The sequence below is a fragment of the Macrobrachium rosenbergii genome, chromosome 11 (assembly GCF_040412425.1).
Source record: "Macrobrachium rosenbergii isolate ZJJX-2024 chromosome 11, ASM4041242v1, whole genome shotgun sequence".
NCBI classification, from domain to species: domain Eukaryota; kingdom Metazoa; phylum Arthropoda; class Malacostraca; order Decapoda; family Palaemonidae; genus Macrobrachium; species Macrobrachium rosenbergii.
Genome location: NC_089751.1, coordinates 46,865,617 through 46,883,722, shown reverse-complemented (window position 1 = coordinate 46,883,722; position 18,106 = coordinate 46,865,617). Strand labels below are relative to the sequence as shown.

At 36.0% G+C, this 18,106-nt stretch overlaps 1 protein-coding gene and 1 long non-coding RNA gene across 2 annotated transcripts in view; one reads left to right on the top strand and one right to left on the bottom strand.

Moving 5' to 3' along the window:
• LOC136843413 (uncharacterized) overlaps positions 1 to 3,257 on the top strand; it is a 112,673-nt gene extending 109,416 nt beyond the window's left edge. The window contains exon 5 of the mRNA XM_067111844.1: positions 3,143 to 3,257. Coding sequence (XP_066967945.1) covers positions 3,143 to 3,227 — 85 coding nt within the window. The 3' untranslated portion in view covers positions 3,228 to 3,257. The remainder of the gene's footprint in view (positions 1 to 3,142) is intronic.
• The window catches only part of LOC136843415 (uncharacterized), a 192,244-nt gene that overhangs the window by 153,285 nt on the left and 20,853 nt on the right, over positions 1 to 18,106 (bottom strand). The window lies entirely within an intron of this gene.

Sequence of the window (18,106 nt, the reverse complement as noted above, 5' to 3'; positions counted from 1 at the left end):
AACTCCAGACTTGCCCATCCATAATGATAAAAAAAACGGAAAGAAAGCACTCCAGACTTCCCATCCATAATGACAAAAAAAACGGAAAGAAAGAACTCCTGACTTCCCATCCATAATGACAAAAAAAAAACGAAAGAAAGAACTCCAGACTTCCCATCCATAATGACAAAAAAAAAAAAAACCGAAAGAAAGAACTCCAGACTTCCCATCCATAATGACAAAAAAAAACCGAAAGAAAGAACTCCAGACTTCCCATCCATAATGACAAAAAAAAAAACGAAAGAAAGAACTCCAGACTTCCCATCCATAATGACAAAAAAAAACGGAAAGAAAGAACTCCAGACTTCCCATCCATAATGACAAAAAAAAACCGAAAGAACGAACTCCAGACTTCCCATCCATAATGACAAAAAAAAACAAAAGAACGAACTCCAGACTTCCCATCCATAATGACAAAAAAAAAACAAAAGAACGAACTCCAGACTTCCCATACATAATGACAAAAAAAGAAAAAAAACGGAAGGAAATAACTTCTGACTTCTCATCCATAATGACAAAGAAAAAAAAACGGAAAGAAAGAACTCCTGACTTCCCATCCATAATGACAAAAAAAAAAAAAACGGAAAGAAAGAACTCCTGACTTCCCATCCATAATGACAAAAAAAGAAAAAAAACGGAAGGAAATAACTTCTGACTTCCCATCCATAATGACAAAGAAAAAAAAAACGGAAAGAAAGAACTCCTGACTTCCCATCCATAATGACGCTGGTCGAAAATGTGAATCTGAGACTCCGTGTCTCCCCAGCAGCGAGTAGAAAGACCGGTTGCCGTTAGCATCTTTAATTTAGACCGAGTTTATGTCTAGGGTCAGGAAAGGGGACCCTGACGTTTGAATGCCTAATGAAGATGGAATTTAAATACTCAATGAGTATAAATGAAAGATTTAAAGGCTACGGGATTGGTCCCGATTAGCGGTGACGCCCTTCCCCCTCCCCCACCACCCCCCACCTCCACTGTTCTGTCGACTGCCTGAGCCTGGCTCTGTCTATAATCCCACTCTTAATGTATGCAGGCGACACAAAAGATTTGTTTGTTTGTTTGTTTGTTTGTGTGTGTGTGTGTTTGTTCGTTAGTCCCTCGATGGGGAATGAATCTGAGATTTTGCGATTTGCATCTGACTATTTCCAGCGCGTTATGTTTTCAGACACACAAATTTAAGTCCTGCAACCGTGACGATCTGTTGGTTTTCATACTCATTTATAGGAAAACAGTTCAAAGGCGTCTTGTCTTTTACTCAATTTAACCAGCAGGACATCAAATTTACATGTCTTATAAAGTAACACGAGTAAAGACGCGTAAACTGACGTACAGTTATTGAAATGTATTGTCAAGTAGCATTACAGACTGAAGCCAAAAGGAAAACGAAAATAATACGAGGAAAATGTTACAACAGAGAACATAACAATTTGTTTACATTTTTTTACGTCAGCATATGAATAAGTTGAAGATTAAAACCATGCGTTAAAATATTTTTTACATTTATATACTATATGTATATATATACATATATACTCATATATGTATGAGGCGAGGCAAGAGACTGACAAAACGCGCGTTATCTAGCCGCACAGGTGAATAAACAGGCAGGAGGCAAACAGCCTAACCAAAAGATACACAGACAGATTTAATCAGCTCCTCTGTGTACAAAGGGGAAATAAAAGTGAACAAAAGGAGCAAAATACAAAGGAAGCCCAGAAAGCCTCATCGCTGTTATTTGAAATCCCTCCTCCAGGCGGGGGCTCCCTTGAGGATGTGCTTCAAATAACACTAGCCTTCCTCAAAAAAAAAAAAAAGTAAAAGAAGGAAAAATATGAAAAGATGAAAAAAAGGAAAATAAACCCATGCCTTTTCCTTACTTTCTTCTTGGAAACTTTCTTTTTTTTTCATGCCCGTGCACGTCAAAAACAAACATTCGACCGAATATGAAAAAAAAAACCACGAGAAAACAAATTGCAAAACACACGCGCGCTTACGATGTCTATAAACACACAACCACCTTCGTATAAACTGAATGCGTTTAGACCGAACCGTTCTGTTTGTTTGTTTGTTTGCTTGCTTGTTTGTGTGTGGGCGTGTTCGTATGTGTGTGTGTGTGTACGAGTGTACGTATCCAGGCGTTTATTTACCGACCAGCCAACGGCAGAGCAGAGCTAAAATCACGGGGCCTCGCAATCCTTAATCCATTGTAGATGTGATTTTGAAAGTTCGTGGGAACTTGGAGGGAGGGGGCGGGTACGTATGTGAGGGGAGGGGAAGGAGGTGTCTCTAAGGGGGAGGGGGAGGGGTGGAGGAGGAGGTTAGTGCTGTATGTTACCGAGGCTCGGATTGATATCAATCTATTTTAGTCCCCAATCCGGATTCCGCAATGCTCTCTGGCAGCGTCCAGGCACCGCTGTTCTCGCTCTCGCTGCAATAGGCGTCACAGGCACGGGGTTATATGCGTGAAAACTGCTCTTCAAGGGACGGCTCTCCCTCTCCCTCTCCCTCTCTCTCTCTCTCTCTCTCTCTCTCTCTCTCTCTCTCTCATCTCTTTAATTTTGACTTTTTAAAGATGTCAATATGGGTGCCACATGCGCACGAACACACGATGTTTATATATATATATATATATATATATATATATATATATATATATATATATATATATATATATATATATATATATATATATATATATATAATATATATATATATACATATATAATATATATATATATATATATATATATATAGAGAGAGAGAGAGAGAGAGAGAGAGAGAGAGAGAGAGAGAGAGAGAGAGAGAGAGAGAGAGAGAGATATAATATAAACGGATTTTAGTAGTCACATTCACCAGTCCTCTGAGATTATATAGAACGCATGTAAATGAACTCTATAACTCTTAGATTTCACATTTTTCGTCTTTAATACATACAGTTTTCTAATCAAAGCCTTTCAAACCGAATTTCAGAAATGAGATGAAGCGACTGTCCATCCAACCAAGTATTCTTTATTTCCGTCAAAAAAAAAAAATTCCCCTCGTTTTAAACAAAAATGATTTCTTCTTCATCGCTAACGCCCGTCTCTTGTTTCCTTCCCAACAGGCTGGAGCAACACGGAGGATATTTGTACAACTTTGAGGAGCTGATGGCAGACTACAACCAACAGATTCACGCTGGGAATTCTTAGGCGCTCGTGAAACGGAACGCACAAAAGAAAGGAAAGTTTTGTACTCACAAAGGACCTGAGTCGGACAGTTTTGTTGTATGGTGTTCTCGTGAGATGCAATTTTTTTTATAAACGAAATAATGAAGACAAAGATGATGATGGTCTCCTACAAGAGAGAGAGAGAGAGAGAGAGAGGAGAGAGAGGGGAGGGGGGGGAGGGACAACAATGGACGAGACGTGTACTGTTTTCTTGAATGGTGTCCTAACAAAGAACGCGAGACTGTCTTGCAAAGGAACAATAAAGTTAAAAGGATGAAAGAAACAGGTTTGATCTGAACAGTTTTTGGGGGCTAAATGACGCTCGCACAAAAATAAACAAAACATCGTTTGAAAATAAAAGCTTTTTTTTTTTGTGAAATACTGAAACTTTTTTATCGTTTTTAAGGGAAGTAAAGAAAATTTGTATTTTGCTTTACTGTGGGATAAAGGATCATACCTCGTCTTTGGAGTCCAAAGGAACACAAACTTTCCCCCTCCCCCCAAAAAGACGGACTCGCAGCCATTCGCCAAGAGGAAAGGAAACCTACTGATGCCTTGGTCCCGGAGAAACTGAATGATGATCACCAGAATGTCTGGCAACGTTTTCGGTTGATGAATCTACGTAGGACATAAATAGATGAATGCGTACATTTATCTCTGACATTTCTATTTTTCTTTCTTGGACAGTGTTGTATCACATATAGTGGATGTGACCGGCGTACAGCAGTGACTGGGAGATCCTTCCGTTGGTCCTGTGGTAAAATAGAAAGTGTAAGTGATACACCTGGAAGAAACAGGGAAAAAGGGGCAAGTGCAGGGAGACTTCGGTGTAGCACGCACTAGAAAATATCCGTAAAGCAACACAACCCTAAAAGGTTTACCTCTTGGACATCACCGTAGAACTGCAGTGTCCTAACGAGACCCTATGGCCACCCTCGTGGACACTAAACGGTGGCGGGTTTATTTAATTTTCGCAGAAGGAACAGGTGTCCGAATCACTGTAGTCTGGGCAGGATATAATGCCACAGATACGGGCATTTCTCTGAAGTTTTGTCACTGCAACCGTAAATCACTGTAGATTTCTATACGTAACCTTATGTAATGTACCTGTAGGAAATGTAACGAAACACTCAAATTCCAGCAAAGCCTTGAAAATAGATGACCTCTTCTGTGTTATATCCGAGCGTACATGAATTATGTAATATATATATATATATATATATATATATATATATATATATATATATATATATATATATATATATATATATATATATATATATATGTGTGTATATGTATATATGTATGTATGTATGTATGTATATATATATATATATATATATATATATATATATATATATAATCATGTACGTAGGTATGTATATATATTCAAGTACTCACATACAGATACATACATAGGTTTATTTATCATATGTATACGTGTCTATATGCGTATATACATACAAACATGCACACGCCTAAGTATATGAATACACCATACACACATATACTGTATATATATATTATACACACCTGTATGCCCATAACATAGAGACCATATACATAATATATATACTGCATATATACATGCATACATGTATGTACGTATCACTAGTCATTGTAATATCTGGCACGATGCTTGAACAGATATTTTGAGTGCCTTGCTGTCCTGTACATAAAATGAAGATTCCCGCAGTTTATTCTTAGGAACTGAGGAAAGTTTTCTCTTATTGCTATAAATTCTGGACACTGATGACGATCCCTTCAGAAGCTATTACGCTATTTACTAAGGTGGATCAAAGTATAACTGTGTGTGATTTTATAAAACCTCATCACTTTCAAGAATCGCGGGGCAATGGGGGGTAATAAGGTCGAGCACTCTGTAAGGGCGGAAGTAGACCAGAAATATCAGTCAAGGCCGCCACTAACGTTCAGTTATACCTGCACAGTTAGCCTGTGCAGGCAAAACTGAACCCACTAACGTTCAGTTATACCTGCACAGTCGGCCTGTGCGGGCAAAACTGAACCCACTAACGTTCAGTTTTGCCTGCATAGGCATAACTGCACAGGTATAACTGGACGTTGGTGGGTTCAGTTTTGCCTGCACAGGCCGACTGTACAGGCATAACTGCGCAGGTATAACAGGGCTTCAAGGCTGTGTTTCATTCGGTGATGACAGTAAGGGCACACCCTCGCTACAATGAAACATGTCGCAAAAACACGTCGGCAACTTATCGCATGTGTATATTACAAACAGGTTGAAAACAAGTTCGCTGACATTGAGTGGAGAACGAACCTGTGGCAAAAGTTGGATGGACGTGTGAAGCACTAGTCAGAACTGCCAGTAAGTTGATGACTTGTATTTAACCTCTCTGTGAAGTGTGTGTGTGTGTGTGTGTGTGTGTGTGTGTGTGTGTGTGTGTGTGTGTGTGAAAAGCTGCCGACGTGTGTTTACAACATTAACGTCACAAGAGAAACGTCATTGTGTTGTTTAAGCCGTAAACAATACAATGAGACCGAGGGTATTATTTTAACAAAGGTGAAACGGAAGATCTCGCTTTACACACGTTATAATGTGGTTCACATTATAACATCAAGTCAACGACACATCAGGTAACGCCAAAGTACGTGAGAATTTCTTACATGTAATCAAATGGGGCTTGTTCACACCATCACGTCACGTCACCATCAAGCCCACGGCATCCGCCGTCGCATCGACACGTTTTCTTAAGAGAGAATATTTTGACGTGACGTGACGTGACTGAACGGGATTGTGATAGATAGTGTGAATACAAGGCACGGCTGATGGGGCGGTGACGTGATGGTATAATGTGAATCAGCCTTAAGTCGACCTTTATTCGCGGGATTTCTTTTCTCAAAATTTCCCGAAGTGAATTTCACGCTCATCAAATGTTTCTTTCTCAAGAGAGAATTAGAAAGAGGCTTATACTGATTACAAACACAAAGACTATTTTTTTCTGCTGTTTGTGACCTAGATAGTTTCCTCGGCGAAGTATGAGAAGAATGATGCTGCTTGAAAAAAAAATGTGAAGGAGAGAAACTTTAAGTGTAAAAATTTATGAATGAATGGCTGTTTATGAATGAATGACGGAAGATGTCCGAATGTAACAGTAAAAATATTAACAACAAAAAAAACATGCACACACACACACTAGTAAGAACTCATTACAGGGATTATTCATCAAGTTATGCTTCCCATTCTGTGCGAAGATGTTTTGCTTTGAACGTATATGGGTAAATTTAAATGGTATTTGAAACTTCAGAACTTGATTATTCTAAATTTCACGTAGTACATTATTATAAACAGAGCTGTATTCATAATAATAATAATAATAATAATAATAATAATAATAATAATAATAATAATAATAATAATAATAATAATAAACAATTTTTGTTTACTGATAATAAAAATATAGCATTAATAATAATAATAATAATAATAATAATAATAATAATAATAATAATAATAATATGAAAGGAGGCGTGAGGGCATTACAAGTATAATTGCCAAACATCAAAATCCTATTTTACAAGCATAAATTTAATCAGAAATAAAGCTAAATTTTTACTATAAATATTTCCCCTTTCTTCACTCATGCATACAAGCACTCATTATGCGCGCGCACATACATATATATATATATGTATATATATATATATATATATATATATATATATATATATATATATATATAGAGAGAGAGAGAGAGAGAGAGAGAGAGAGAGAGAGAGAGAGAGAGAGAGAGAGAGAGAGAATGGAAAACCTACCAAGAATGAGAGAGAGAGAGAGAGAGAGAGAGAGAGAGAGAGAGAGAGAGAGAGAGAGAGAGAGAGAGACTTACCAAGCAACTAACAAGTGTGACTGATGCACCATAAAAAAAAAAAAGGTACAACTTTTGAATAAATTTAACACATTTTATCATAACACAGTCGTTAATCTTAACAACACAAAGAGAGGACACAAGTTGAGTATATCTACCTCGATAAGCGAAGAAAAATTCAAGCGTCAAAATAAAAGAAAAAAAAAAGTTCACTGATTTGGGACCGTGAAATGTTTGAACAAAGCGAAATACGAACGTAGTTTGTCATAAAATAAACAAAAGTCCCATCGTTTATATCTCAGCAAGATGTTTGAATTCGCTTTTAACCTCTCTCTCTCTCTCTCTCTCTCTCTCTCTCTCTCTCTCTCTCTCTCTCTCTCTCTTCCCCCACTTTGATTGAGTTTTAGTTTGCCCTGACTTTTGAACTTTTGCCAGGCCACAAATTGGACCTCCATGAGAATGACACAACCCCGATCACCTTCACTTACAGCTGGGAAAAAGCAATTAGATGGAAAGGTGGAGGGAGTGGAAAAAGGGCGGGGGGAAGGAGGAGGAGGAGGAGGAGGAGGAGGAGGAGGAGATGAAAGAGAAGTCATGTGAGCGACGGATGGTGATGGATGGATAGAAAGATGCCGATAGTGGATGAGAATTGGGGGCGGGGGAAGAGCTCAAGAGAGAAACGCGCAACAAAAGGGAGAAATATTATGAGTGAGAATTATCATGAAATGAGAATCACTTGGAAGTAGAAATTAATGTAGGGCGAAGAATGGGTGTAGAGGAGAGAAAGGTTGGATGGTACGGTACGATAAAGAGAAGATGAAGGAAGAGAGAGGCAGTTGAAAGGAGTGAAATACCATTTCTTGAGGATGGTAACCATTTTTTTAAAACCCCTGTTAACTGTATGTCAGGATGTCACTAATTGATATACGAGTAAGTGTGTGTGTGTGTGTGCATGTGTGTGTGTGTGTGTGCATGTATTTCATATATATGTGTTTATATATTTATATATATATATATATATATATATATATATATATATATATATATATATATATATATATACACACACACAGATAGATAGATAATACAGAGAGAGAGAGAGAGAGAGAGAGAGAGAGAGAGAGAGAGAGAGAGAGAGCATTCTCTGGTCTCGCTCCAACACGTTTCACACCCGACTGCAAGATATCAGCTTCGTCGTTCTAAGCTACATATTTCAAATTACAATCTAATTCAGTTTTTCTTTAAAGAAAAAAACGTCTCGGCCGAAGGGGGAAAAACAATAATAATTCATCCCCAAAGGGTATCATCTGGTACTCAACTACGGTTTCCACGACAGAAAAGATTGCTCGTAAATGTTCGGAGAGATTAACTCATAATTTTCCAACTCAAAGGCGGCGTTTCTTATAAAGGGAGATTTATTGTTTTGGCCTCCGCTGCGGTAAACGCGTTGTGCTGTTTCGTCTGATTTATTGTTACTTAGCATCAAAGGTTATGCCTAGAATTGAATATAGAATATAGGCCAAAGGCCAAGCACTGGGACCAATGAGGTCATTATGCACTAAAACGGAAATTGACAGTAAAAGTTTGAAGAGTGTAACACGAAGAAAACCTTGCGGTTGCACTATGAATCGGTTGTTAGGAGAGGATGAAAAGTAAGTTGGAAGAAAGAGAATAAGAAAGGATGTACAGTAAAAGGAACGAGAGGGGTTGCAGCTAGCAGTCGAAGCCACGCTGCACAGAACCTTAAGTAATGCCTACAGTGCACCGCATGAGGTGCATTGACGGCACTACCGTTATGCCTAGAGATTTCCCTGTACCGCAGAAAGCGAGCGTATAAAAAAAAAAAAAAAGGTAGATGGAGTTGAAATAGTGCTTCTTCCTGTACACCATAATCCTAAAAAGTGCAATGAACTTCGTTGCTTTTTGTGTTCAAAATTAAAAGAATCTTTTCTTTGTAGTTCCGAAGTCTTACAGATGCAATTTTATCAGACAGCACTTCACTGAGTACACGACTTCTGTTGCTATGTTCTCTAATTTTTCCGAGGAAAATTTAAAATCTTCCAGGGTTGCTTTCTCAAAGAAAGAGGAGTTGCCACTTTACATTCGATATGCAGATTTAATGAACAACAAATGGGAGCAGGAGTTATCATCAGGTGAAATGACATATAAAGTATATTTCTGCTATTCTGATTATGGTTGATACACTTACGCGCCGGCAAAAACACAAGCACGCACGCATATACCATCAATCACTAGAGAAAATTACAGAAATGAAGGGAAAACCAAAGCCAAGAGAGAATTCCGAAACTTGGCAAAGTCCCAGAATTAATATTGATGGCTACACAGTAAACGTAGGGCTTTGATTCCTGGTGGGTATTGCGAGACCGTCTGACAGCATTATCGGGTCAAAATGGTACCTTCGAAGGAAGGATAAGACACAGAACGACGACGATAGAAAAGAAAGAGAAACGGAAAAAACAAAAAGGTGAGCAGAAAAGGAATGAAGAGACAATCTGTCTTTAGCAGAATTCCCTTTTGATTCGGACAGGTTTTTGTGAATTAGAATACAGCAAATTACTAACTGATCAAGAAAAAGTGCAGTTAATCAAACTAAGTAAAAAAAAACTCTGCGGATCTAATCATTATTCTTGTTTCAATAAACTTCAAAACGTCAGTGATCAAAACTACTGTACAAAGTAAGTCTATGAACCTCAGACTGAAAACTTGAATCAAAAAAATGCCTTCGCGTATATTACTTTCATTCACAGCTTAAATCATAAAATGGAACAAAAACTTCCCCTTGGAAACAACCTGACTTTTTTCAGGAAGGTCCTCCGTTTAATATTCATAATCGTATCTTCTTTTTGGTGATCCCTCATTTTAGTCTTAAATTTAGTCTTAGAAAGTCTTCACTCAACAGTATGATTTTTTTTTTTAAGCTTCTCCACTCTTAGCAACGTCTTCCAAATTCAGATTACTCTCAGTACTTCAACTCTCCGTTTTTATAATCCTTCGTTTTAACACATTATTCTTTGCCTCTTCGTTTTAACACGTTATTCTTTGCCTCCTCGTTTTAACACGTTATTCTTTGCCTCTTCGTTTTAACACGTTATTCTTTGCCTATTTATGTTTACCGTTGCTAGCCTTCGTTGTAACACCTTACTCCTTTTCCTATTAAATCTCACCGTTACAACTCACGATTTTTGTGTGTGTGTGTGTGTTTGTTTTCTGAATAACAAACGCAAGAAATAACAACAATAGTCTTTAGTGTGCAATCCAGAGGAAACGAGTCACGTCCTTGAAACGGGCAACATCTGGACAAGCAGTGTTTTGAAAGCGTGTCTGGCACAGAGTTGCGTTGTCCTCCATACCCCGTGCCCTGACACCTCCTGGGTATATTTCTGTTGCATATGCATTGTTCGGTGTACGAACTGCCACGTTATAACGTCCAGATTAGAGGCCCAAAAACTCTTTGTAATTCTATATACATAACATAGTCTCGCTAAGGAGTTATATTTTAGATAGTAGATTATCATTACTGAACACCTTTAGTGGAAGGGGAAATATAAAACAAACACCTGTGTAGCTTATCCTACTTCTCTAGGGAGGAATGCGATGTACTTTCGTGACATCTAGAAGAAATAATAACACTAATAATAATAAAAATAATAAGGTTTTCGTAATGTTCTTTCATTATCCCTAAACCTGTTTCATCTGATTTGTCAAAAACTTGCGCGTGTAGGTTGAGGAATGAAGTTAGTTTATTGTTTTAGAGGTATGAAGAACAAGTTAAAACAACCATGAAGCTACAAATGTCGCTTAATATCAAATTCACGCTACCTCGGGAATCTCTCCGATGGAGAATTATCACCGAAGGGGAATTTATAAGTGATAAATGGATTGGTACTGCCGGGTCACGAACCCTCGACACAGAACTTATCCAGCAACTCCAGTCGATGTTACCACTGAGCTATCAAGAGAGGTATAAGTCAATGCATATATATATATATATATATATATATATATATATATATATATATATATATATATATATATATATATATATAATGATTCGAAGGAAAAACCCTATTCATATGGAACAAACCCAAAGAAGCCATTGACCTGAAATTAAAGCTTCCTAGGAGAATGTGTTCCTTTGAAAAAAAAAATTACATGTAACAGTGGGAAATAAAGGAAGAAGAGAAATATATCGGTACAAAACAAACTGTTTCAAGTAGTATTATTATATATGTAAATATTAAAATAAACATATACATATATATTACATACATACATATACTACATATACTGCATATATACAAATACTACATATATACATACTACATACATATATATATATATACATATATATATATATATATATATATATATATATATATATATATATATATATATATATATATATATATATTACATATAGATTATATATGTATATAGATAGATAGATAATGTGCATGAACTATAAGACGGAAATAGAAAGAAACTAAGAAAACAAAATTTATGTACTTTAAACTAGGGTTATAGAGATGGCATGGAATGTTTACATGTACAGGAGGATAAGAAAGGGGAATAAAACAAAGTGGAAGGATGACTAAAAAAAAAAGGGGGGGGGATTTAGTAAACGATAAAAGGAATTTATTTGAAGTTATCTGAGGTGCTGTTCAATGGCGTAAGAGAACATCTTGTGTAGGCATACAGGAGGAAGGATTAGGTAAGCAATAAGAAAGTGAACGAAGGAAAATAATGTGCAAGTAATATAACCAGAAGCGAGAAAATGACCAGAAACTTTAAGGAGAATGAAAACGTTCACTGGAAGTAAATAAACGCAGACAAGAGGGTTAATGAGCACAAAAGATGCAAATGGAAACATGGAGTCTACAGTGAATGTGGTCTTGGGTCGGTGGAGTGAGCAATTTGAGATATATTGAATGTGGATAGAAAAGTGGTACAGCATTATAATACAAGAGTTTGAATAAAGGAAGAGCATGTGTACTTGCAGGGATTACAAGCGAGTTGCTGTGGTACAGGGGTTACAGTGTGACAGAGTGGCTGATCAGGGTTTGAAGGTATACCTGAATGAAAGAAAGGGTCTCAAGGAATGGTCGAAATAAGTAATCATGTAAAGGCCACAGAGACAGCTCGAAGAATTATAGGTGCATAGCGTTACTAAGTATACCAGGGGAAGTATATGGTAAGATTTTGATTGAGAAAGTAAAACAGATCCCAGAAGAACTGATAGGGGAAGAAGTGTTTGTTTAGATAAGGAAGAGGGTGAGTGGATAAAGTCTGTTGTTAGTTATCTAAGAAGTTCGAAAGCAAAGGGCATATACTGACCTAGAAGTAGCTTATGACAGAGTTAGTAGAGAGGCTATGTGGAGGATACTGTGAGTTTGTGATATAGAGGATAAAATACTAAAGCGTCTTAGCATAAGTAGGTGGGAGAGTGACTGGTTTGATGTAAAAGTTGGCCTAGGAAAATGTGTTATGGTTCCATGGATGTTAAATATCCATACGGATTGGGTGACACAAGAAGTCACAGAAAGGACATCAGATGAAAGTGCAAAGTTGTGGGATAAGAAAATGGGTCGTGAATGGAACGTCTGACGTTAGTAAATGTTACTTGTCTGCATTTGCATAAATACCCTTACCGGAAAACTATTCGAAAACCTAAATCATATAATAACAACAGTAATATTTAGTTATTTTTACTACTCAGCATAAACAAATATTATAATAAAAGAAGCCAAAAGATCTTTCAATTTACTAAGCAATCTTCTGCATACAAGAAAGTCTACATACCAATGAGAAGAAAACCAATAAAGTTAAAAGTCGGATAAAGTATTGAAGAGTGAGAAATAAGGACTCTGCATGTACTGATGACAGAGGCACTGCCACTGATGTTGATGTTGGAAATGCACAAAAACATCTTTCACTCATAAAGTAGAATGGGATCAATAGTCCATCCAAGCTTTTCACAACTGTTAACATCATTCTATTCGTGACAAAAAACACACCTTTGTCACAAACCAAATCAGTCTCAGTCAAGTATACACGTTCCAACAAAAGCATTGCTTTCATCACAGACGTTCGAAAAGCAATAAACATACCACCTCTACGCTATACATCCTCATCTTTCACAGTACATCACTATTATTTCCACAGTACGTTTATTTTAACCCCATGTACAGAGCATATTGTTTTCCCTTTTTCTTTCAAACTTCTCACAAATTAGTATCAGACTTGTTTTCCCATACCCTTAATTTTTCCAAGTCAAATCCTATGTCGTATATATCATCCACGGCCTACTCTTCAGTCTGTTATGTACAGATGCATGATCTAACGTACCTATTTCACTGCCTTTCTTTCTTTCCCAATATACGAAGAAAAATGTTCATTTTGAAACTGTATAATCGAAAATTCAAGCCAATTTCCTGAAATATGTCCATAGAACTTCAAACCTACCACTAATGACTTTACGTGTATCACCTACTCTCACATTCAGATTACCACGCACGACCAACCTTCCTTCCTCCTCCGAACCCACCCAGGAACAGAATTATGGCCCTCTTCCTATAAACGTTCTCTTTTACTCTTTTTCTTTTACATCCTTGAACTACACACGTTCACTTTCACTACTTATTTTTTTCCTCTTGCTACATTAAATTTCACAAAATCATTCCTGCATCTACTATATTTGTGCCATTTCATGCATCTTCACATTCCTTCTGACATTCGTAATCTTGCACACACACATACAGATATACATATATATATATGTATGTATGTATGTATGTATGTATGTATGTATGTATGTATGTATGTATATATATATACATACCTATATATATATATATGTATGTATCATGTATCTATAAATATCATATATCATTTTATATAAATACATACATATGCATATATTTTATATATATATATATGCATATGCATATATATATATATATATATATATATATATATATATATATATATATATATATATATATATATAATCACAAGTGTGGTGTGCAGTCGTAGACCAAAAAATATTTCATATATTTCATCAAACAATTTTGTGCCTGAGGCAAAAGGATGGACGCGTAGAGAGAGAGAGAGAGAGAGAGAGAGAGAGAGAGAGAGAGAGAGAGAGAGAGAGAGAGAAAACAACTCATTGTGTAACGCCAGTGATTATAAAAGTTTGAGTACTCCTGGTGATGAAATATATCCACGTATTAAACATGACACATTTTTTGTAACATTTTAGCATTAACTTTTGACTCTCGGATTTCTCTCTTCGGGGCGGAGAGAGGAAAAACAGACTGAAAGTTGCAGGAAGAAGTTTAGAAATTATTTTCTAAAGGAGTCTTTATTTTTGTGCCTCTGTAATATATATATATATATATATATATATATATATATATATATATATATATATATATATATATATATATATATATATATATATATATATACATCTGAAAAAGATGTCTAGAGTCAAAAATGGATTTTTTCCTGTTTTTAACTCAAAAGAAACATATAAAATAAGTAACTGGAACATAGAATTATAAATAAATATATATATATATATATATATATATATATATATATATATATATATATATATATATATATATATATATATATATATGTATATGTGTGTGTGTGTGTGTGTGTTGTGTGCATTATATATATACGTATATATATTGTATATTAAACGAGATTTTGTAGTTTAATGTTATATTTATATATATACTATATATACACACATATATATGTGTATATAGCGTAAATATCCCAGCATACTATCGTTGCGTGATGGTTTGATGATTATTATGACGAATCCCCATAACCCTCTACTGCAGGATGAACTTGTAATAATCTGTGGTTTATGACCTGAATTGATAAAATCATTCTAGAGACAAGGTTTCTATGCCCGTAGCCTTTTCTTAACTAGTACCTGTAGCCCATTCACAGAAGGGTCGACTGTGTGTGTGTGTGTGTGTGTGTGTATAAACAACGACAAAATCCACGAAGGAAAGAGAAACAATGGAGTGCTGCAAGGCCTTTCGACTTATAGTCCTTTACTTATAGTCTGCTAAGTACAGGCCTTGCAGCACTCCATAGTTTCTGTTTCCTTCGTGGATTTTGTCTTTATTTATATATTCATCACGTTCCATATTTTCGTGATTCAGTTATATATACATACATACATACATACATATATATATATATATATATATATATATATATATATATATATATATATATATATATATATATATATATATAATCATGAATGTCATGAATGTTTTTCTATAATACAACAGTATAACATGAAGATAAAAGGTCCATAAAACCTTATATATATATATATATATATATATATATATATATATATATATATATATATATATATATATATATTGCTGTACAAATACTAGCAGCAAGTCACTAGATTACACTAATTACCTTTTGCTACTCCTCTGTAATGGCTTCTTGGATCCTTGGATATTGCAAATATACAAGGAATTCACGGTGATCATACTCAAAACAGACTTTCAAGCCAATCATACATGTATTTCATCACAACAACAAATTAATGTCTTCAACAGTTAAAAAAATATTTTTAACAAAGCTTAGTAAACTGTGTTCGACGTTTCCTAGACCTGGTAATAAAGGAAATCATTTTAACAGACTTTTTCTAATACAAAGGCCAATGTAACAACCTTAAGTCTTCATGAACTGAATTGAATGAACATAGAATTTAGGCCAAAGGCCACGCACTGGAACCTATGAGGTCATTCTGCGCTGAAACGGAAACTGACAGTAAAAGGTTTGAAAGGTGTGACAGGAGGAAAACCTCGCAGTTGCACTATGAATCATTGTTAGGAGAGGGTGGAAAGTAAGATGAAGAAAGAGAATATGAAATAAGGTACAATAAAAGGAACGAAAGGGGTTGCAGCTAGTTGTCGAAGGCACACTGCAAAGAACCTTAAGTAACACCTACAGTGCACCGCATGAGGTGCCCTGACGGCACTAAGTCTTCATGAAGCCCAGAACCGAAGTAGTTAAAGAATACACTAACCTGCTGAGGGTGTTTCAAAGTCACCAGCTTGGACGGGGTCCTATCTGCTTGAATTAACAGACTTGAGCATGACTTCATTTAAATTGTGTGATAGAGAATCGCCTGAACCAATAAATACTCATAAACCTTATACTTGTGAAAAAATATATATATAAAAAAAGAGGACTGGATCGAGACTCAGAATGCAAATGCAGCCCAGTAACCAATATCCCCGCATATTTTAACTCTTCTTCTTCTTCCTGGAAATTAATTCAGGTGCAGGTAACCTGATTGATTATCATAACAAAGAGGGTTCTCTGCCGAAGCATTGAGCCCCTCCTATCAAAGGTTATCGGATTTAAGTAGTTTATGCAACACTGCTGACTTACAATATTATTCCTTGCAAACTGTGCTACTATTCTCAAAAATAAGACACTGCAAGATCTGGAAATAGAGTTGGGCTAAATACGAAACTCCAGATTTCTGGAAAAAAAATGTCTTTATCAAGTCGTTCCATGAAAAAGATTCTGACGAGTTGTTATTTTTAGGTCAACGAAAATGTAAGTTCGTGTTAAAGATTAATTACTTTTCCTTTATTACACATACACACACCGATTAGTGGAAGGAATGCCCTCAAAATAATAGACACATATCAACTATCTAGTATTTCAACATAGTTTGGTCATGCGGAAACTATGGAAGACAAAAGTTTGGTGAAACAAGCGAAAACAATTGGGTGAAACGAGCGAAAATAATTGGGTGAAACGAGAGAAAATAATTGGGTTGAAACGACCGAAAATAACTGGGTAAAACGAGCGAAAATAACTGGGTGAAACGAGCGAAAATAACCGGGTTGAAACGAGCGAAAATAGTTTGATGAAACGAGCGAAAATAATTGGGTGAAACGAGCGAAAATAATTGGGTGAAACGAGCTAAGATAGCTTGGTGAAACGAGCGGAAATAACTGGGTGAAACGAGCGAAAACATTTCAGTCAAACGAGCGAAAATAATTGGGTGAAACGAGCGAAACGAGCGAAGATAGTTTGGTGAAACGAGCGAAAATAACTGGGTTAAACGAGCGAAAACAGTTTGGTGAAACGAGCAAAAATAACTGGGTGAAACGAGGGAAAATAATTGGGTTGAAACGAGCGAAAATAACTGGGTGAAACGAGCGAAAATAACTGGGTTGAAACGAGCGAAAATAGTTTGGTGAAACGGGCGAGAATAATTGGGTGAAACGAGCGAAAATAATTGGGTGAAACGAGCCAAGAAAAGTTGATGAAACGAGCCAAGAAAAGTTGGTGAAACGAGCGAAGATAATTGGGTGAAACGAGCGAAAACATTTTGGTCAAACGACCGAAAATAATTGGGTGAAACGAGCGAAAATAGTTTGGTGAAACGAGCGGAAATAATTGGGCGAAACGAGCGAAAATAACTGGGTGAAACGAGCGAAAATAATTGAGTGAAACGACCTACAATAATTGGGTGAAACGAGCGAAAATAGTTTGGTGAAAGAGTGTAATTCAGAACTGTCAGGAGGAAGGAGGAGAGGGAGGCCTATATAGAAAGATGGCGTGAGAGAACTACTGGATAGGAAGGGACTTATTACCCAGGAAGCTTTTCGCTACAGAGACGTGAATGGTGAGCTGGGCTTAGGGAATTCGAAACGTTGATGATGAGCCTTCTGTGAGTTTATCCATGATTCTCTAGCTAAAATGAATATGATATGATATATATATTTTTATATGTACAATATATATACAGTATATATATATATATATATATATATATATATATATATATATATATATATATATATATATATTCATAACAAATTATCAACACTGTTAAATTCACATCAATAAACAGACATTCCTACGAGATGTGTTTGTGAAGTGTAAACATTATTTGAATAGGTTATGAACACCTTTCTCTCT